Below are 22,104 nucleotides of genomic sequence, written 5' to 3'. Positions count from 1 at the left end.
CAAGGATAAGGGACGTTTCATACTTAGCTCAATATATTTTTCTGGAATTTATTTGCCAAAAAATTATTAAAGCAGTTTCAAGGTAAATTAACTGCCTAAAAACCTGATCCTCAGAAGATTTGGCAACACATGGCCAAGGGAATTGTAGCAATCATACAGGAATCTCAAGGGATCTCAGAACCATGACCTTTTGTGTTCACTGCCTTACAGAATAACTGAGTAACCAGAGGATAAAGGATCTGGAATTTTCCAAGACTGACTCATGTTAAGGAGATGGCAGGCTGCCAGCTGGAGCACTGGCCACTCATAGGTTATTCTACTTTTGTTTCCCCTCTCACAAAAACAGCAACAACAATTAACATTGCTCTTGGTTAGTGGGCAGAAGATGTGATTCCTTTTCTTTCTGAGGCAATAAACCATTGATATTTTAGCTTTCTCACTTTCCCCTCAAAACAATTTCTTTAAACATCCTTATTTGAGGTTAATTTCATGACATCCTTCTCATCACCCAGATTCATAATTCCTCCTAATTTCCCTGTCATCCTTAACTCTTCTCCTGTGCTCACCCCACACATCCAAACCCTTGTTTAATGGTGGCCTTTTAACATCTCCACTCAAGCAGTCATATCCCTAGTTCAGGTCCTCATTGCATCTTCCTAACTGTTGCAATAGCATCTCAATTGGTCTCCCTGCCTGAAGCATCTCCCCTCTCCAGTCTGTCCCCCGCCCCCATAAACATATGGCTATCAAAGTGATTTTTCTACAAAGTACATCTATCTGTGTCACTACCTACTCAATAAAGTCTAGTGGCTCCCTATTATCATAGAATGAATTATAATCTATTTTATTTGGTATTTAAAATCTTCTACAACCTATATCCAACATACCTTTTCAAGCTTATTATTTATTATTCTCTTCTATAGAAACCACAATTCACTTGAACTCACTTTTCACTATTCCTCATACTTAGTCATCTCCCACCTCCAAATCTTTGCATAATTAGGCCTCCAGTTTGGAGTGCCCTCCTAATTCTCCTCCATCTCTTGGAATCTCTCATTTCCTTCAAGTTTCAATGTATTTTCTGAGCCCTCTGACTGGCCATATCTTCCTTTCAAACACCCTAGTAATGTGCTAGTGTTTATCAACTGTTTCTGAAAAAAGTGCCTGTTACATACTTTTAATTGAATCTGCATTATTAATATTTTCTCCATCACTTTCTTAAGTTTAGACAATTAAAAATAAAACAATAAATCAAGCCCTGATTTGCATCATTTGTTGATTCACGAGGTAAAAATTCTCACATTAAAAATGTAACTCCTGACTCTTTGGACCAGGGCTAAACTGGGTCCATCACACTCCTGCCGTAGATCGAGTTGCTTCCCAAGCATCTCCCCCTTTGCATGTGCTTAGCATGCATATGTTCTCTGGTTCACCTGGATTGTGAGCTCCCCAAAGGCTGAGACTTTTGTTGAGTAGTCAGGAATTCTTCAAATGGAGGAAAAACTTTTTCAAATTATTTTCAAGACAATACTTAATTTCATCCAGGTCCTACACATGGGAAAGAAATTACTAATTTGTTTCTCTCTTCCTGTTGTGCCACCTTTAAATTATATTTGTAGCAGATTCAAGAGAGACCTAAAAATCTGATTATCATAACTGGTCAACATCAACATTCATAGCAGGCCAAATACTCCATCCACAAATTTCATAATCCTTGATTCAGAAGGTCTTGTGACTTCATTTCAGTTCAATTTAAAATGCTTATTAAATGTTTATTAGGTATCTATTATAGCCAAGACTTTGAAATAGGGTTGGGAGTACAAAGACAAAAATGCAACAGTCTCTACCCTTGGGAAGCTTATGTTATATTGGGTAAATGTAATGGGGAAAGAGAAGTGAAATGAGTAAATGGATAAATTGAGGAACCCTAGTAAAAACAGGGAGATCCCTGAAGGCTTCATGGAGGAGGCAGTCCCTGAGCTGAGCCTTAAAGTAAGAAAAGGATTCTGGGAGACAGAGATGGGGAGGAGACACAGTATCCATTGAAGCAGAAAATGGAATTCAAGTTTGGGCAATGGTTAGTGACAAAACAGAGAATGCAAAAGAGGGCTGGGCAGGTCAGCTTTAGCCACATTATTGGGAGGGGGTCCTCAAAAGTCAGACTGATGAATGGATCTTTTCTTCCAAAGGCAATAGGAAGCCGCTGATTCTTTCTGAGCAGTAGTTTATAGGGGAACTTTAGGAAGATTAAGTTGACAACTGTATAGAGAAGGTAATAGAAACAAGAAAGAACAGGAGACAAAAGAGCTCAACTGAGAGACTATTACAGTAGAACAAACAAAAGGGAACGATGGGCTGAACTGGCACAAAAGCTATGTGGGTAGAGAGAAGGGAGGGAATTGAGGCAAGAAATACTTGGTCAATAATTGGATAGGGGGATGAAGGAGAGGGAAGAACCAAGAATGAGGCCAGGTTTAAGAGAGGAACCTGAGAGACTCGAAGACAGCAACAACATCCAAGAGGAAGTGACTCCAGAGACAGTTGCTCACCCCTCCCCAGAGAGCTTGCCTTTGAGGATCCTTCCAACCCTTAGGGTCTATGAACATCTAGGAAAGAACTTATTAGCCTTTTGTGTGTCACAGACCCATATGGCATTCATCATTCTTAACATTTTCAAATAATTAAAGGAAATTAATTAGAGAACAGTGAAAATAAAGATTTATTTTTCCCCTTTCCAATAAGCTTGAACTGGGCTGAGATGATGATGGTGATGATGATGATGATGATGTTTGTCCTTCATTCTTTTTTTTTTAGGTTTTTTCTGGTAAGGCAAACAGGGTTAAGTGGCTTGCCCAAGGCCACACAGCTAGGTAATTATTAAGTGTCTGAGACCGGATTTGAACCCAGGTACTCCTGACTTCAGGGCCGGTGCTTTATCCACTATGCCATCTAGCCGCCCCTTGTCCTTCATTCTTGAAGAGGGCCATGACATCAGGGAAATGATGCCATGACAAGCATGGGAATTGGATTTGAGTGAGAAAGGGCTGTGCTAAGTCACCAACCTCAGTTTCTCATCCAGAGCCAACTGGGTCTAGTGACCATATATGAATCAGGATGAATGGAAACAGCTCTGGATTTGAGGCAATCAAGTTTAAGTGACTTGCCCAAGATCACAAAGGTAGTATCTGAGGCTGAATTTTAACTCCTGTCCTCCTGACTAGGTCAGTGCTCTATCCACTGCACTATCTAGGTTGAGAACCTCTGACCTAGAATGCCATTTTGTTTAATTATCTTTCCACTATGGCAAAGAAAAATAGTTGCCATCTTTTAAAGTTTTGAACATTATACTCCAATTAAAAGATGGAAATTATTCACCTGTTTTCCATGAAATCTGTCATTAAAAATCAGTGAAAAAAATAGTCATTCCAGTTAGATGCTTTGAAAAATGGTTATATTCCTTCTCTGAACTACACACCAAGTGCTTTCAAAGTTTTTGTCATTTCTAGAGGTCTGTTGTGTGAACATCAGGCTTAGCTTTAGGACCTACAAATGCAGAGTAAATTTAAAGGGAAATGGTTCTCAGGCTTGTTGCAAACGCCAAATTGCTATGGCTACAATCTGCTCTGAGTGATAGACACTGAGGCTGGGATCTAAGGATAGGAGTCCGGGTACCTTGCTGTAATGAGGAGTGCCATTACTTCCTCGCCGATACCCTCTACATCCACCACAAGAGCCAGTTGGTACTTCTGCACAGTGTTGGAGCATAAAGTTACCTGGTGAGGAAAAGGTAGAAAAACTCACATTGAGCTTTTTGCAAGAGTCCCTAGAAAGAAGTGACAGAGTGAGAGGAGGATAGTATGAATCAGTTCAGTTCCTTAAAAAATTCTTCCTCTCTTCTCTCTACCCTCACCAGGGTTATCAATTCCAAAAGTATTTATTAAACTCCTATTATATACCAATTCATTTTTATACCAATTCAATTTAACAAGCAGCTGTTAAATGATTAATAGAGGTGAGCATATTACTAGTAGACAAAATAGTCCCTGACCTCCAGGAGCTTACAGTCTACTGGAAGTGGGGCACATTATGTACCCTGATTAATAAATAGAAAATATATACAAAGAACTTTCCAATCCTGAATGGAAGTAGAGATGTAATACCTATTTCCCAGGTTCAGGACACAGATCACTTCTCCCAAGTCCCCATCACATCTCCAAATTTCAAAAGCCCCCAGCACAGCCAGTAACCCCAATAACTGCCAGGGTCCTTTCTCCTAAGAGAGGAAGCCTTGAGTAGTATAGAAAATTCTTTATGCGGATCTGTTGAACTTGTCCTTGAATTTTTTTTGAAAACTGTATTTCAACATCATTGGGTTTGTTTTTAATTGTATGCATTTTATTTAACACATTTAAAAATACTCTTCTGAGAAGAAATCCATAGGCATCACCAGACTGTCAAAGAGTTCATGACAATAAAAAAGGTTTAGAGGCTCTGAAATAAGGGAATTTAACCACTTCCAGGTGATGACTCCTGTTCAGAGACAGCACCAAAGAGGGAAAGCAAAGGAACTTTCAAAGAGCTAATCTAAATAAACTGAACAAAGTTATTAATATTGATCAGCCCAATCCCATAAGCATATAGATTTGTAATTTGATTTGGGGGTTGGGGGGAGGATCTGATCTCTTGTGGTATAAAAACATTATCTTAGATTAAGAGTGTCTGGTGAGTGGTTAGCATGGATCAGCACATGTCATAAGTATAGAACATTAATTTCAATGGAAAAATTTGCTCAGAGGAAACTTAGTAGGAAAAATTGCTGATTCTGGAGTTTAGGGATTCAGGGTTTAAATCCTGCCTCCGAAATTCACTATCTGTCTAACCTGTGACAAGTCACAAAACTTTCCTGGGTCTCACTTTCCTCATCTTTAAAATAGGAATGCTAAACCAGATGGCATCTAAGGCTCCTTCTGATCTTATATTTCTGACTCCAAACCAGTGACTGCAGTAGATTTAGTTGTAAATCAACTGTCACCATACCATTACACCTACTTTTAAAAGATGGGTAATCTGTTTACTTCTATCTCATTTTATTCCTGCTCTTCAAAGGGAACCAGTCTTCAAAGGGAATACCAGCAGAAGAAAAGAGGATGACTGGAATCAGTTTCCATTCCCTCTTGGCAAAATAATATGAGCCCTGGGATGGACTAAAGCTGACATTTTAAAGAAATCAACAGTTCCACCCTATCTCTGAGAAAGTTCTAACTTGTACCCGAATAGCAATAAATCCCTGAGAGCGGATGGTGCCTGTAACAGGGTTAATGGTGAATTCTCGAGGCTTGATTGTTGGTGGACTTTTGTTCTTCCATGATGGTTTTTTGATGTCTAAAGTCTGTTCCAGACTTGTAATGCTTGGTTCTCCGACGCCATCACCAGGGACACGGAGTTTAAAGGTCATGGGTATCAAGGAGGTATTATTGAGGGAACAGGTCAAAGTATGAGGAAATCCTGGAGAGTGAAGTGAGAGAAGAAGAGGAAATGTTCATGTTTTACTGATGCACAGAATTCATAGTAAAGGCAAAATGACATAGCTACCGGACACTTCATGGGCTCTCATTACTCAAGCATCATCATTACTCAAACTTCACAGGCAGGACTAAGAAGATGCCTTCTGGTGATCATTTTTAGGGGATAAAAGGCCACTGCTGCTCTTTTCACCTTCTTAAATGAGATGACCTATATAAAGCATCATATGAACCTTAAAGTATCTTTATTAATGCAAATTATTACTATTATTATTCCTAAGATCCAAGGGGCAAAAAAGGGCCCATTATAGTAGATCAACAGGCAAAGACCAGATTGCTTTACAAAGCAGGCAAATTGTGACCACCCTTGCCTTCCAAGGTCAAGAATCCATCCATACCATAGACTTCTGGTGTTGAAAACACGTTCAATACTTTAAAGAGAGTTGAGAGCTCAATCTTAACTGTGCACAAATCTGCCTGGGGAAAAAGGGCTATAGTCTGAGCTTCCACCTAACCCAATCAGAGGTTCCCTTTCTACCAAAGTACACTCGGGACACCAGATGCCCTTTTAGGGAATGCCAGAACAGAGATAGAAATCAATGTCTGCTAAATGTTAGAAATCTATCTCCATTAAATTGTGTTGTCAGCCAAGGAGTCAGCGCAGTAGGATAACAAGACCAAACCACAATCTTTCTACAAACGCTGAAAGGTGAAAAATATCCAGCTAATACTTCAGAGATTGCCTGATCGGTCAGAAAAGATATGGGAGAAAGAGCTTAGGCACAAATAACAGTTCTACTGCTACTTGAGTGATCTTAGGTGAGCGTCTCTGAGACTTTCCTTATCCGTGAGATGAATCATAATAATACTCTATCTACTATCTACTATGCTGCCTTGTCAGGAAAGCATTATGTAAATGTGCACTGTTGTCCCTATACTGACTCTCCCTTTGTCTTTTCCCATAAAATACTTTATCAACATGATAAAACATAGTCTGTATAATTTTATAGGTGGCCATATTTGTAACTTGTAACATCTTGAGGAAATTAATACAAACAAAACATTCCAGATATTATCCAGTGGGACATATGCTTCCAATAAGAAAGTGGTAGTTAATTACCAAAAACAAAGTTCATAGTGAATCCAATTTATTTTCCTGGCTGCATATTCAGATTAGCCGTAATGGGCATTTACTCCCATTACTTTTTTTTATATCAGAAAAGCATATAGAACTAATAAGTTGTTTTTTTTTAAGAAAACCTCTTGTTTATGAAGAGACAGGTTCTAGATTTTAGCCAAGCGTTTTGGAATCAGGTTGACATCTAAGCTTTTTAAGATCTAATCACTCTGCCCCACTTTTTCCCCCCTCCGGGGGATGGTTTTATTGCTAAATTTGAAATGTTCAGAAATGATGCCATACCTGGAGATTCATGAATACATGAATGCTGTTCCCATTTCTACAGTGCCTGTTTTTGATCCAAGAAAATCACACCCATTTTAAAGATTAGGAAACCGGGACAAAGCAAAGTTGTCATTGATATGTAGGTTAAAATGGACATTATTTGGAATTATGGAGATGATTTCTCAATAACAATAACTGACCTTCTCAGGAGTTTTCAGGACCAATCAGGATCCCTCAAGAAGGGACACAAAGGGAATGAACAGCATCAGCCCCATGGGAAGAGCACGGGATTGAAGGCAGCTAACTTTGGTTCCAATTCTGGTTCTGTTAATGACTATGAGTTCTTGTATAAGTCACTGCCCAGAATTTTAACCTACATATCAATGACAACTTTTCTTTGTCCCAGTTCTATGATTTCTTTTTATGAAGACTGATCCCCAAGAGAATCCCTGGTGATCAATGGGTCAGTCTGAAGCTACAATAGGATTTGCCTAGACAGAAGTCCTCCCCCTGGAGCTGAGTGCACCTCCTGGATCCTTTTAAAGGGTGAGTCCCCTAGCTACCTGGTTGGTTTTTATTTACCTCTCCTCCCCCATGATTCAAGCCAGAGGTGAGAGACAAGCTTCCAGACTAAGAGTTTAAAAACTGCATTGAACTAACTTGTTCCTTCCTTGAAATTTTCCAGAGTATAAAATGGGCAAGTTCTTGTTGCTCAGTCACCTGAGCTCCCTGGGTGGGGTCAGGGAGGGCCATAGGGGACCTACTAGAAGTTTCTGGTTGCATGGATTCTTTGACAAGGGACCAGCCTTACCCATTGAAGGGGGCAAGCTTGGATCCAGAAGCTGCCTGTCCAGGAGATCAATTAAATAGTAATTAATGCCTTTGACCAGGAGTTCTTACCCTGAGATTCTGAGTGGTTGGGGATAAATTTCAGGGGACTCGTGGACTTGGAAGGGAAAAAAATACTTCTTTATTTCAATATAATTGTTTCTTTGTAATTTGATGTATGTTATTTTCTGCATTTAAATACATAATTCTGAGAAGGGATCCCTAGGCTTCATGGGTCTGTCAAAGAAATTCACGACATAAAACAGATTAAGAACCCCACTTTAAAGAAGCAAAGATATAAGCATGGATTCGAGAAAGCACCAAATTCTAGGAAAACAGTCCCATTAGGAAAAAAAAAGAAATTTACATTATATAAGCTCTTTTTCTGAATTTTCCGACCTTCTTATCCAGTGAGAGCAAAATAGGGTTTCAAAACTGAAGGAAAGAAAGAGTAGAAATTCGTTGCAGAAGGGAATGGGTTTTCTTAAGACTCTTGTGCAAAGAATCTACTACAGAGAATGATGATGCATTTCCAATCAATTCACCATTGATTTCACATTTAAGTTTCAGATCATCACTGAAAAGCCTTTTGTGGACTGAGCTTGGCTAGTCAAAAAAAATCTGCATTTAAATGGATCCATTCTGAATGTGTGGACAGCTGGAGTAAAGTCTGTCAGCCAGATTGTGATTTTAATAGAGGAAGAGAATAGAATTGAGACAGAAACACTGTGAAGGCTCTTGACTAGTGGGAAACTGGGAAATATGGCCCTGAGGCATCCTGGTCTGTAAAAATACCACTTATACTAAAGAAGAGCAATGGTACAACTTGGACTTTAACCTTCTATTAAATCTAGGTAAACTTTGTGAAGAGCTTAAATTAGGCAATCTCCAAGGTCCCTATCTATTAACTTTCTAGGTAAACTTTGAACAGATTATTGTGGAACAGACATCACAACACAAATATGGAAGCATTAATCCACAAGGGTGTGGATTAATTATTCTACGGCATCCCCAATTAAAAACCAAGGAAATACCTACCAAAAGAGACATCACCAAAATCTAAGGATGGAACATTAAAATGGAAAGTAGGTCCAATGACACAGCCTCTGTAGAGGGGAGATAGAAAGGCAAAAGAATTAATGAAACCATGGATAACCGGAGGGTCCTTATTATTGCTACAATTAATATGACACTTGGTAAAAGGTCAGGTCTGTAAGTCAGCCCATAAGAGGACATGACCTTACAAACCCCTTTGGTGGAGCAATGGATGCTGTGGGTCATTCTCCACTTACTAATTTTGTCAGCTGCTTAAAAAAAAAAAAACCTCGATTAAGTCAAAATAGAATGACTTTGAGTGAGAAAACACAGGAAATATGTAAATTGTGAATTTATGTCAAAAACAAATGTCTATCATTTTTAATATTAATATTCTAATTAGATAAAGAGAGAAAACAAAAATGTCTAGAGTAAGCTCCTACACAAAGTCCTTGTTTTATGATTACAAGACATTCGTATGTAAGAAAGCCTTGTTGCTGATGCTTGGACACAATTATCACTGTTAAACCTTTACTTATTTATAATAAAAATATCCCTTTTTTCCTACAGCTGATTTAACCTCCAGTAAGCCAGTGACATTATGGGTTCATCAAAGAGGACACTTATTAGTCTTTGCAAAAAAAACCATCCTCTATCTCTGACCTCTCCCTTTATTTCTAAGGGCCTCAGTTTCCTCATCCTGTGACAAAGTATAAGCATGAGAATAATTTCTGCCCTGCCTTGTCATAAAGTTATTGTGAGGATCCAATTTTCGTACCAAATAACACCATGAAAAGTGTTATTCGTGTGGAGGGAAGAAGATAATAGAATTTGAAGCTGATAGGGACCTTGGAGATTGCCTAATTCAAGCTCTTCACATTATTTGACAGATGAGGAAATTTGAGGCCCAGAGAAGGGAGATCACTCAAGTTATAAGCAGCAGAACTAGGATCCACTACTTACCTAAAACTCAATAAATGTTTATTAGATAAATAAATGAATGAATGGTGTCTGATTTTTTTCTAACTAAAGCTGCAATGTATTCTGTGGCTAATGAGATCTCTAGTATTCATATAAAAACATGGCTGGTATCATCATTCACAGTCTTCTTGCTCAGGGAGTCAGAACATAAACAGAGAAAAGACTGTTGGCATTGAAGCTACCATTCTTCTAACTAGAAGCAACCAAGGTCACTGAACTTAGCATCTCAACCACTTGCTGCTCTTCCAAAGATAGCATCTGTAGTAAAGTCCAGCAGTGGATCTAACTGACCATGGGGAAAATATTGACAAAAAGATAAAAGACATTTTTTTGTGGGTTCCAACAAAGAGCAATGTTCCAGAAAGCTGAAATTTTACCCATGTTTGAATTCCTGCTTCAAGATCCTTACCTGATGGTCAGTTTCACAGGTTCAGGGGATCCATTGACACTAAACAGGAACTCCTCCTTGAAGTGCCCCAAGATGTTTGAGCTGAAGGAAATCTGTATGGTTTGTAATCCAGAGGGCTCCACAATGCCTTCCTTGGGATTAAAGATGAAACAGGATCCCAAAGGTGTTGTTGGAGGGTCCAAATTAAAGAGGGCATCAATGCCACCTTTGTTGAACAGAATGGCCTATATAGCAAGGGTGAAAGGCAAGAAGGAAAAGCTATACAATGGATGTTTCTTTTCAAAGGTTGCTCTGTATTCATTGAATCCCTGAGTTGAGATGATTAAGGCAGAGAAAAAGTGACAGAAATGCTAAACAAAGAAAGGTACACCATGGGAAAAAATAAACTACCTAGTGGTTCTGAATATTTTCTGGGTCATGACAGCCTATAGAACCCCTCTCATAATATTTTAAAATGCGTAAGATAGCCAAAGATTTTGAAATACAGCTATCAAAAACGGTTTGCTTTTTTAAGAAATAGTATTGACCATAGGTTAAAAGAACCCTAAGTCTAATGTTTGAAGCAAATTAGGCAAATCATCTCTTAGTTACAGTTTCCCCTTTAAAATGAAGTTTTAATATCCATTTTCTCTATGTTTTATCATAGGTTCCATAAGCATTCATGATAATCACATATTGATGAATATTTTCTCTGAGCAGCTTTAAATATGTTTTCTGACACTGTCTGAAATCTGTAAGGTTGCTAGGTATGCAGTCTTTATTTTACAGATGAGTAAACTGAAGTTAAGGAACTGACACTCTGAGAAATAGTGAAGCTAGAGGAGCCTAACCTACCTCATTATAGAAATGGACTCTGGTTTAGCTGCATCTCACAATCAAAATTCATTTAAAGATTCATAAGGTTGAATATGAAGATTCAGAATGTCATGAATTCTTTGTCTAATATATCTGCTTACCCTTTTGGAGCACTTTACCCAAACTGGTTGCAAACTCAAATGTTCACAGAATTTTAGGGAGAAAGGACCTAGAGAATGTCTAGCCCTGCCTCAAACTTGATTTCTCTTACTTCTTCCCCTGCTCAAACATACTGCTTAGCCTCCTGTCACTCAAGTTCTTATTTCTGTTCACCCTGTTCCCCTCTGAAATACTTCCCTGTCCCTTCTCTTCTTTTACCTAAAGGTTTTCCCATTCTTTAAGACCCAGATCAAAGCAGCTCTCTCAAACTGTTGAGAGTTTGTTGCCATAAATTTAGACCATTTTGAGACAGGCCAGCTTTACTGTACTGTCATCACAAAATTAGACCATGAGTGATGGATCAGCCTACTGTTGAAACCGTGTTGCCTGAGGACACCATACCTTAGAAGAGCCCGGGTGAGAGGGGAAAGACCTGATTCTTAAAGGTCATGGGCTCCCATTGATCACCAACCATCCTGATCTTACCACACCAGGTCACTGGACTTACATGGCATAGTGAGGATGGTATGATGGCCCCTCACTTTAATCAGTCTTGTAGGAATCACTTCCCTAATGTCATGATCTTCTTTGAGACTGAAGGACAGCTACTACCACCTCCTCCACTGACCTCTGGTAACCATAAATATCTTACTTGTCCTTAATAATTGATGCCTTTTTGATATATGTATCTTGTTCACTCATCTGAAATGCAAGTCCAAGAGGCAGAGCCATCTCCTACACACTTTCTGCTCTCACTGATTAACAGTGCTTCACTGTTTTTTTATTCTTCACTGATTAACTACACTTCACACACAGGAGATGCTCTGAGGATTGGGCCTGGAGCTTCTCAACATGAAGTATTTGGGAAGCTCCAAGGGCTGAAGATATAAAGAAAGGTCAAAATAGGTTTCTGCCTTCAAGGAGCTCTCATTCTAATGGGTGAGGAAACTCCATCTACTGAGCCAGATCTCCTTCTTTTCTGAAATTTAAAGTTTCAGAGAGTGTTGAGGACAAGAGACTATTTGACTTGCCCAGGGTCAGTCATTATAGGGTGGAGTCTTCCAAGCTTCAAAGCCTGCTTCCCATCTACCAATAAAGGGGGTTATTAGAAGAAAAGTGGGGTTTTTTGAAGTTTTTGCGAGGCGAATGGGGTTAAGTGGCTTGTCCAAGGCCACACAGCTAGGTAATTATTAAGTGTCTGAGGCCAGATTTGAGCTCAGGTACTCCTGACTTCAGGGCCAGTGCTCTATCCACTGTGCCATCTAGCCGCCCCAAGAAAAGTGCTTTTTTAAGCATAAAATGCTATTATGATAGCATGACAATATAGATTAGCTATTACTAGGACTGTGCTGAACACAAAATCCCAAACTCTTAGTGCTAGAAGGGACTTCAAAGGTCGTTTTGTCCAGCATCCCCCCCCACCCGCCCTGCATTTGAAGCACAAATTTCTTCACATCCCTAAGAAAGGAAAGACAACCATCCCTATACAATTGAGAATGACTCCAGATTCCATTTCTGGTTGGACATTCTGGAGAAGAGATTGATCAATGATGATGAGATTATTGCCTATTTACCACTCCTGAGCTCTTCATTTTCTTTCCTGAGATACAGTATATAGTGTATATTGCCACCTTCTTGGTTACCTCTCTGGTTTACCCTTTTACTCTAGTCTCCTGCAAGAGATTGCCTCCTCTCCACCATTTTCCTAGATGTCATTTTTTCCCTTCTCTATAAAGCAATAGATATTACTTCCCATTTATACAAAAACTAGGGGAAAATTGGGGGGTAAAGTGTTAAGGATTTAAGACTGCTGATCACACTCTTATCTGTTTAACCATAGCTGTAGTATTATTCCCCCCCTTAATTACAGTAAGATTTACATAATGTTAGAGAATGTTGCTTGACGATACCATACCTCAGAAGATCCCCAGTGATATGGGAAAGACCTGATTCTAAAAGGTCATGGGCTCCCATCCTGATCTTACCACACCAGGTCACTGGGCTCACATGAGATAGTGAGAATTGGACAATGCCATTTGTACCATTGTTACAGAAAGTTCCTATAATATAGTCTCTTTATTTCATAGATAAAGAAAATGGTCCAGGCATGGTGTCCCATGGCCTATGATCCCAACTGCTAGAGAAATTTAAACTGGAAGATCTCTTGTGTTTGAGAACTCTGTTAAGCTGATCAACCGTCTGCATCAAGTCTGGCATCAGTATGATAAGTCTCTGAGAGTAGACCACCACCAGGTTGCCCGAGGAAGGATCCAGGTCAGAAATAGAGCAGGTCAAAGACCCCTTGCCAATCAGCAGAGGGATTGACCCATAATTACTTAAGGAAGCTGGAGTATGCCAGGATACAAACTCATTTTCCCAAGGTCAGACAGCTAGCTAACGGCAGATTCAAACTAAAACCCAGGCTCTTGACTCTCAGCCCAGGATTATACTTTGCTTGGGGTTTTGGTTTACTTACTCTGTATCTGCCAAGATCAGCAATGGTTTAAGGGCAACAGGTTAGTTATTCAAATTTGTCTCAAGTAAAATAATAAATTGATATAGAAAAGTAATGAGGCATCAGCATTTAAAATGCAGAGAGCGCAAAACTTTCCTGTAAAGGAACACCTTCCCTTGTCCTTAACTGCCAAAGCATAAGTCTCAAAACCCTCCAGAATAATGCACTGGCTCATTTAATACTGCTTTGGCTTGTTGTATGTTTATTTATTGTCAAGGTTCAGTAGTGTTTGGGGGATATATGTTAATGCAGTTTATTTGCTACATTTACAGAAACACTACATATATATATATATATATATATATATATATATATATATATATATATATATATATATATATATTCTGGAGCTGAAATGAAGGTTTTTCCAATTTTCCAATGGACGACTTTTGAAGGAAGCAAAGTGCTCTGGGCAATTTATAGAGGATAATACCAGGATAAGGAAATAATTCTGATTATTTTTGCCGGTTGGATGAATGTGCAGCAGTACTGTCCTATATCTTCATGTTTAATGAATTTCTACCAGTCCTTTAAAGCCCAGCTCAAATACCGCCAATTCCACAAAATCTTTCAGGAATCTTTCAATGATTTCCCCACCTCATGACCCTTCCCCTCTAAGTTCACACATAAAATTTTATTCTGTCCTCCACTGGGATAATATCATGTAAAATGAATATTATAATTGACTGGTTTTTGTGTCCAGTTGCCTTCTTAATAGCAGAGACCATTATTTAAATTTTGTATCTTTTCCAATGTCTAACACAGTGTTCTGAGCACAGCAGGGTTTAACAAAGTCTTTTCTTACCCCTCTAGTTAAGTGACTTTTCTTCAAAACCAGGGCATTAGGGAGGCACAAGACACTAGACTATTAGCATTGTAAATCACTGCTTGGTTGGTTGCTGTCCTTCATTCTCAAAGAGGACCAGAATGACATGGTTGTGTAACAGTCATAACTGGGAACAATGTGTTCAGCCGTGGCTGATCAGACCAATACGAGCATGGAAGGCTCTGCCACAGGTCAGGTACCTGTCTCTAAATTTGCACATATCCCATTTCTTTTTAACTTCAATTCTGCTGTGCTCATAGAGGATTCACCATGCTAGGTGGTCTTGTATTGTTGTCTTCCATGGCATGGAATCAATTCCAAAGTTTTTCAAAGAGACTTTGAATACCTGCTTTGCTTTGCCTATCAAACTAAAAACTAAACTGAAAAGAAAAAAAAAGAAAAATGAAAGCTCTAGGGAGCACAGGAAAGGGTCAGAGTCTAGGTCTCTGACTCCTTCCTCAAGACTGGTGTTGTTGCTGAAGGGAAGTTTTTCCTCAAAGCCATAGCGGCCAGGAGGAAGTGACAGTCATAGGCTAACCCACCCATCAAGACTACTTGTAAGTAAACACTAGTAAGTATTAAGAAATTTGTCAATGAGAAAAAGGAAATGACAAATGTGGGAAAACAGGGACACATTCACTCCTGGTTAAGTTGTGAACTGCTCCAACTAGTTTGGAAAGCATTTTGGATCATTGCCCAAAGGGCTACAAAACTGTGTATATCCTTTGATGCAGCACTACCACTATTAGATCTATATCCCAAAGAAAGCAAAATAGGGGAAAGGACCTATATGTACAAAAATACTTATTAACAGCTCTTCTTGTGGTGTCAAAAATTGGAAATCGAGGGAAGGCTCATCATTTGGGGAATGGCCAAACAATTTGTAGTATATGATTGTAATGGAAGACTAGAATGTTAAAAAAGAAATGACAAGCAGGGTGCTTTCAGAAAAACTTGGGAATTCTTACATGAACTGCTGCAAAATGAAATGAGCAGAGCCAGGAGAACATCATACATAGTGCCGACAATATTGTAAGGACAACCATCTGTGAAAGACATAGCTACTCTGATCAAGACAATGATCCAAGTCAATTCCAAAGGTCCTATGATGAAAAATGCTCTCCCCCCTCCTTCTCCAGAGAGAGAGAACTGATGAATTCTGAGTGTAGACTGAAGCACACTTTTAAATCTTTCATGCTTTGTGTTTGTATTTTCTTTCTTAACTTGGCTAATATGGAAGTATGTTTTACATGACTTCATATGTAAAATTGATACTATATCATTCACCTTTTCAAGGGGTAGAAGAAAGGTACTCTCCCAGGTAGGAGAGAATTTAGAACTTAAATTTTTAAAAATTGTTAACAAATGTAATTTTAAAAATGTTTTTAGGGGCAGCTAGGTGGCACAGTGGATAGAGCACTGGCCCTGGAGTCAGAAGGACCTGAGTTCAAATCTGACCTTAAACACAATAATTACCTAGCTATGTGGCCTTGGGCAAGCCACTTAACCCCATTGCCTTACAAAAACTTTAAAAAAATCATAGCAGGAACTTCATAAAATTACTTTATTAATGACTCTTTTGCTTACCTCATAGCAGTGCACTGATCCAATGAAAGCTTTACCAATATCCAATACCTCAAAGTTGAAAATAAGTTTGGGTCCCATTCCTTCCCCTTTGATTCGAAGGGGCAACCGACTTTCCCGACCTGTGTGGTGGGGGGGATGAATTTTAAAAGGTCATTTTCTCTGCATGTAATCTGAAATCCATTCCTTTCAGTTCTCTCGGGCAGATTTTCCCCTCACAACCACCCTCTCTTTCCTTTTCTCCTGGCTCATCTTTTCCTGTCTAAAACTTTTCCAAGAAAGAAAGGAGAGGGAGGCAAGAGAGAGAAAAGGAGAAAAGAGATGGGGAAGAAAAAGGGGAGGGGGAGCAGGATAATAAGGAAGGAGAGAAAGACAGAGGTAAAGAAAAGGAGGAGGAAAAAAGCAAGAAAAGAAACAACACCTAAACTTATTCCTCTCTCTATAGAGGACACCATCTTCCTTGTAATCATCTATCTTTGCAGCCTCAGAGTCATCTTAAACTCCTCTCCTCTCATCCAGGTAAGCTTGTTGTTTCTAGGCTCACAGATCTGTAGAATCCATTTTCTACTTTCTAGCCATGTAGACGCCACCTCTTGCCTAGACCTCTACAATAATCTCATTGGTCTCTCTTCCTCAAATGTCTCCCCACTCCAATTCGCATTCCATGTGGTCATCAAAGGGATATTTGTAAAGCACAGAATTGACCATGATTCTTTCCTGCTTAATCAACCCCTGTGGAGCCCTATTATCATTAGAATAAAATACCAACTCCTCCATCTGACATTTAAAACCTTCACAACTTGCTCTAATCTACCTTTCCAGCCTCATTATGCATCTCTCTTCCCTTCACATGCTTCTCTGGCCCACCAAATTGGCCTTCCTGCTGCTCCTCACATACAACCATCCATATCCTATCTCATGTTTTTCTTCAGAATATCCCCATACACACACACCATATGTGAAATTCCCTTCCTTTGCCTTTTAGAATCACTAGTTTTCTTTAAAGTACTGCTCATACATAGCCTTCTACATAGACCTTTCCCAATTCCCTCATGTCTTATTGTGTGTGATGGTTTATTCATATATATATATATGAATATATGTAGATTAGATAGATAGAGATAGAGATATATGTAGGTTGCCTCCTCTGAAAAAAATATAAGCTTCTTAAGGGCAGGGATTCTTTCGCTTCTACCTTGCTTCCTTAACACTTAGTTAAATGCTTGTATATTGATTAAGTTTCTGATTGATTGAAGGTATATTATTTCCCTTCTGCTTATCCCTACCGCCTCTTCATCCCTCTCTGACCAGATTCTGCCTTACAAATTATCCTACGTGCCAAGCCCATATTACTGCAGAAGCTCTGTACTCTAGGCAGCAGGAATGATAATTTAGTCAGCTTTGGAGATATATCTTACCTTTAGGGAACAGAAGTATTGCCAGTTTCTTATCTTTAGAGAACAGTTTTTATTGCAGCTTTGAGCTACGAATTCTCCAGAAAAGAAGAAAAAGAAAAGAGCCAGTACTCTATGCGTGTGTATCTGAATACTGAATACTTATCAGAATTATGAATGTTCTCATCAGGATAATTTGTAGTGGCTTTAATTCAGGGAGAGAGTCTTGCCTGTTGATGCGCCATTTAAAAAGAGATTTTATTAAGATTTAAGAGTTCCTTTCTTGGTCCTCCAGTATCTTTGATATAGAAACATTCTGCTTTGCACATAGTAGGCACAGAATGAATAGATATGGAATTAAATTTTCCTTTGTTGAATAGGACTAGAGACTGAAGACTTTTGAAAGCAAACTGTGGCTTTAACTTTCTTACATTTATAATATAAATTGCTTGTGAAAGGGATTGTGTCTACCATTCACATCACTTAATTTTAAGGAAGGGGATTGTTTTATCCAACCAATCATGCCCTCACCTAAATACCTGCCTTAATGACTTGAGAATAAGGTTATTGAATTAACCAGAACAGAAGATTTGGAACTTACCATGGTTATTTTAGAATGGTCCCTACAGTGACTGATATCAATATAAACATCAGGAGCTGAGAACAAACTAGACATGCTAGGAAAGGCAGCTTCCAACTCTAGAAGGAGCCTAGGAAAAAAGCTCCATTGTACCAAAGGGGAGCTTGGTAAGGACCCCATGAAGGGGAGAAAAGGACATCCAGGAACAGGAAGATATGAGATTCCACATGTGCCACTTTCCCTGAACCTTGTAGTTGTGGGGGGGGGGGGGTGAGGTGGAGAGATAGTAGTATTTGTATCAATTGTTTATTTAATACCTGTTTCTAAAAAGTTCATTAAGCCCATCTATCATTTGAACTGTTAGTCAAAGAAGGGAGAGCATGCTAATAGGAGCTTATGGACTTTAGCTTAGAAAACTATCCCAAACCTTCAGAGTTACCCTCAAGAACTCAGGGTAGAAGTAACTAATTGCCTTCCCAAGATAATGCATGAGATTTTGCCAGAGTAGCACCAGAGCCTGTGTTACCTAATGTAACTATAAAATTATTTTGGAAGCACCATTAGATGCTACCATTAGTAAAATAACTGACCTACTCTGAAGTAAATGTCATCACAAATTTATTTTCAATGCTACTGTAATATCTCTGGCATGGAAGAAGGCATAGTGCAAAGGAGAGAGCCCTGACTTTGGAAGTTGAGAAGAGGATCTGTATCGAAATCCTATCTTGGTCCCTTATTAACTGAATACCCTTGCAGGCATTACTTAATTTCTTTGGGATTCATTTTTCTCATCTGTAAAATGAAGCAGGTGGACTAGATGACCCCTAAGCTACCTTCTTGCTCTATATTTATGACCTTTATAATTTCTTCTGTTATTTAATTTTGCTTTTCTCGTGTTTATGATGTTTTCTCATCCACCCTCTCTTAGAAGACATGAATTTTGTCTGGCACGTCTAGAGGATGCCCTATAACAAAGTCTTGTTCACAGGAATTATTTACTAAATATCTTTATGTTTGGTTTAGATACAACTAACAATAACATTCACTAGAAAGTCAACTACTCAGGTCAATGACTTTCTGGAACCCAGTTTCCTCTTCTTTCAAATGAAGACACTGGATCAAAAGATTTCAGAGATCCCTTCCAGTAGACTTCCCACAGCAGTCACTTATAGACAGTTTCCCCTATCCCACGAGTCAAAGGGAGACTTTATTTACAAGCATCTAGTAGAAATAGAGATAAAATGCTTTTTATTGATAACCGACCCCTCTGTTAACTGGTGTGCAACATTACTTTGGCTAATTAGCATTGTTTCTTTCCAGTGGCTGCTTCATTAATAAGTCTCTAAGGAATTCAACCAAGGAATTGAAATCAAGTGCAAAAAAACAGTTTAGCTCTTTTCTTGCCCACCCTATTATTCTAATGGTTATAATTCTTTGGTATAAGGAAAAGTATCTTGAATATAGATCACACTTTCAGGGTAGCCAAGAAAGAAAAATTGTAAATAGATCATGGAATAAACAGTGGGCCTATTTATAACTGTCAGATTCAAAGCTTTCCCCATCTGTTAACTGGACTACTTTACATTAAAAAAGTATATATTTATTTATTGAGGTGTGTTATAAATAAAAGAGTGGGCCAAAAGGTTTTCTTTCGCACCACTAATTATTTCAAAATATTTGGCCCCTAAGGATGATGAGAGTGAGTGAGATACATTGCTGTATTCATAAATTGGTCTGAATTCAAGTGGCATATCCTACACAAGTAACTTGTCAATGGAATTTAAGTGATCCAATTTCAAACTTCATCTTTCGAAAGCAAGAAGAGCAATTAAATTGGAAAACATGGAATCAAGGTGAAACCAGAGCAGGAAGGATTAAGTTAACAGGAAGGAAGAATTTCTGATCATGTAGCTGCAAATTGTTAGTGAATGTATCTTATCTGAAGGTCTTTAAAACGATTGGGGTTTCAGTGTGGTCCTGCCTCAAGGCAGGAGGATGTCCTAGATGACCCTTCTAATTCTGTGACTGTGATTGGTGTCAGTCTGGGCTATAAGCTGGAGACTAGGGCTAAAACATTGACTTCTCCATATCTAGAGTAAAGGTTGGTCATACTTGTGGCATATAGCTCACCTTAAGGTTTGTCAACTTCAAATGTTATTGAAATAAAAATGACTCATTGTATTTGGTTTTAGAAATCCCATTTCTCTCAGTTGTCCACTAAATTATATAATAGTAGGCAAAAATCTAGTTGAAAGCATGTGATTTAACATTTAAACCTAGATATTCCTCAAGAGCAGAGACGATTGGTCTTGATATCCCCCCATCCCTACCACAGCGCTGGAGACACTTAATGATGGTGGTGATGATACAGCCAGCACTGGGCTAAATGTTGCACAGTTATCATTATCTCCTTTGGTCCTCGCAACCTGAGGGATAGATGCTATGTTCATCCTCATTTTATAGATGAGGAAAGTGAAACAAACCCAGGTGAAGGTCACATAGCTAACATCAGTGGTCATATTTGGACTCAGGTCTTCATGACTCCATAACTGAAGCTCTATTTACTGTACCACCTAGCTACACCTTCAGTATTATTAGTAGTAATCATAGTAATAATAAATAATATTAATAGCAATAAGATAACTTATCAACTGAAGTCATAGAATTACATGGAATTTTCCACGTAAATGCTATGCAATTACAAACAAAAGAGCTTCCTTGGCAGGTACATTTTAAAATGCTCTAGCGTAGTCAAGAGAGAATGTCATTTAGATAGAAAATGATACTATTCAGCATATCTGAGCTCTATGGGATCACTGCAGCCTTCCAAATGAAATGACTGATATGAGTAATTGGTTGTAAATCAGCTGAAGCTGAGTGTTGGGTAGTTATAACGGCAGAGCTTGGCCCCAGAGAAGAAGCATGAGTTGATGAAGGTGGTTTGGAATACTGCATATATAATGTCCATTTTTTCTTTATATGATTGGTTTTGATGAATTTTTCCCCTCTTTATCTTTTTTATATTCTTAGTTATTAAGGAGTGACTTTGGTGGGAGAGGGAAAACATGGAGAAATATAAGTGATGTGAAAACAAAAGATAAAAAGATAAAAATCTATTGAAAGTGACATAAAGGCAGAGAAATAGTAATCAATCATATTCTATTTGAATATTGACAGAGAATGGTGAAAGATCCCAGAATACAGTTAACTGTAGTCTCCTAGAGAAGCAATGGATGAGAGGAATGTATCAGCATCAAGAGGTGAGTCTCTAACCACTATGGGTCTTAATTCTGCATCAAACACAATGGGTAGAAGGGCTGAGAATGCAAAGAGAGATCCCTACTCCCAAGAACCCCACCATCTAATGAGGGAGACAACTGCCAACAATGATATAGACAGCATAAATTGGGAAAAAACCAACAATATAAGGCCATCACTGTATTAAGAAGGAACCTAGAAAGGCTTCCTGGGCTTCCCATACAACATGAGAATTTTAGGAATGACCTGAAGGAAGCCAGAGGAGGGGGAGAGGAGGATGAAAAGCATGGCTCCACTTAATATATAACAAACATTAGGATACCTTTCAACTCCAATGCAGAATGAAAAATCCCACAGGATTTCCTAGAGCCTAAGAGGGATTAGAGGTTCAGATGAGTCATGTAGAGGATTCTTCAGACCCATCAACATCCCCACAGGACCCACTCTAGATTTACTTTTGAAACATACTAGGGATGACAACCTGTCAGGTAGGCAGTACCTGGATCAATCAAGGATCCCTCCAAGTCCATTATAATCTCAAGATGGTTAGTGAGGGACTGGAACCAACCCACAAATCTAAGTGTTTTTCAAATGAGAGGCCAATCTAGACTACTGCTGTGCACCCACTTTTGACATAATTAGAACAGTTTTCACAGAATCTTAGCATTATAAGAGATATATGTGACCAGGCTACCCAAGTCTGAACAAAAATCTTTTCTACAAAATTGTTACCTGACTTTTCCTTGACCTCCAAGGACACTGTCTCTGGAAGCAGCCCACTACCCTTTTGTATAGCTCTAAATGTAGAAAGTTTTC

At 38.8% G+C, this 22,104-nt stretch overlaps 1 protein-coding gene across 13 annotated transcripts in view; it reads right to left on the bottom strand.

Moving 5' to 3' along the window:
- The window catches only part of HYDIN (HYDIN axonemal central pair apparatus protein), a 509,309-nt gene that overhangs the window by 231,186 nt on the left and 256,019 nt on the right, over positions 1-22,104 (bottom strand). For all 13 annotated transcript variants that reach the window (XM_074199124.1, XM_074199133.1, XM_074199118.1 and 10 more), the window contains 5 exons: positions 16,060-16,178; positions 10,178-10,401; positions 8,791-8,858; positions 5,270-5,505; positions 3,673-3,773 (listed from right to left, as the gene is read on the bottom strand). In XM_074199124.1, the coding sequence (XP_074055225.1) occupies positions 3,673-3,773; positions 5,270-5,505; positions 8,791-8,858; positions 10,178-10,401; positions 16,060-16,178 (748 nt within the window). The remainder of the gene's footprint in view (positions 1-3,672; positions 3,774-5,269; positions 5,506-8,790; positions 8,859-10,177; positions 10,402-16,059; positions 16,179-22,104) is intronic.

This window comes from Macrotis lagotis, chromosome 1 (assembly GCF_037893015.1).
Source record: "Macrotis lagotis isolate mMagLag1 chromosome 1, bilby.v1.9.chrom.fasta, whole genome shotgun sequence".
NCBI classification, from domain to species: Eukaryota; Metazoa; Chordata; class Mammalia; order Peramelemorphia; family Peramelidae; genus Macrotis; species Macrotis lagotis.
This window is presented reverse-complemented; position numbering and strand designations above follow the sequence as displayed.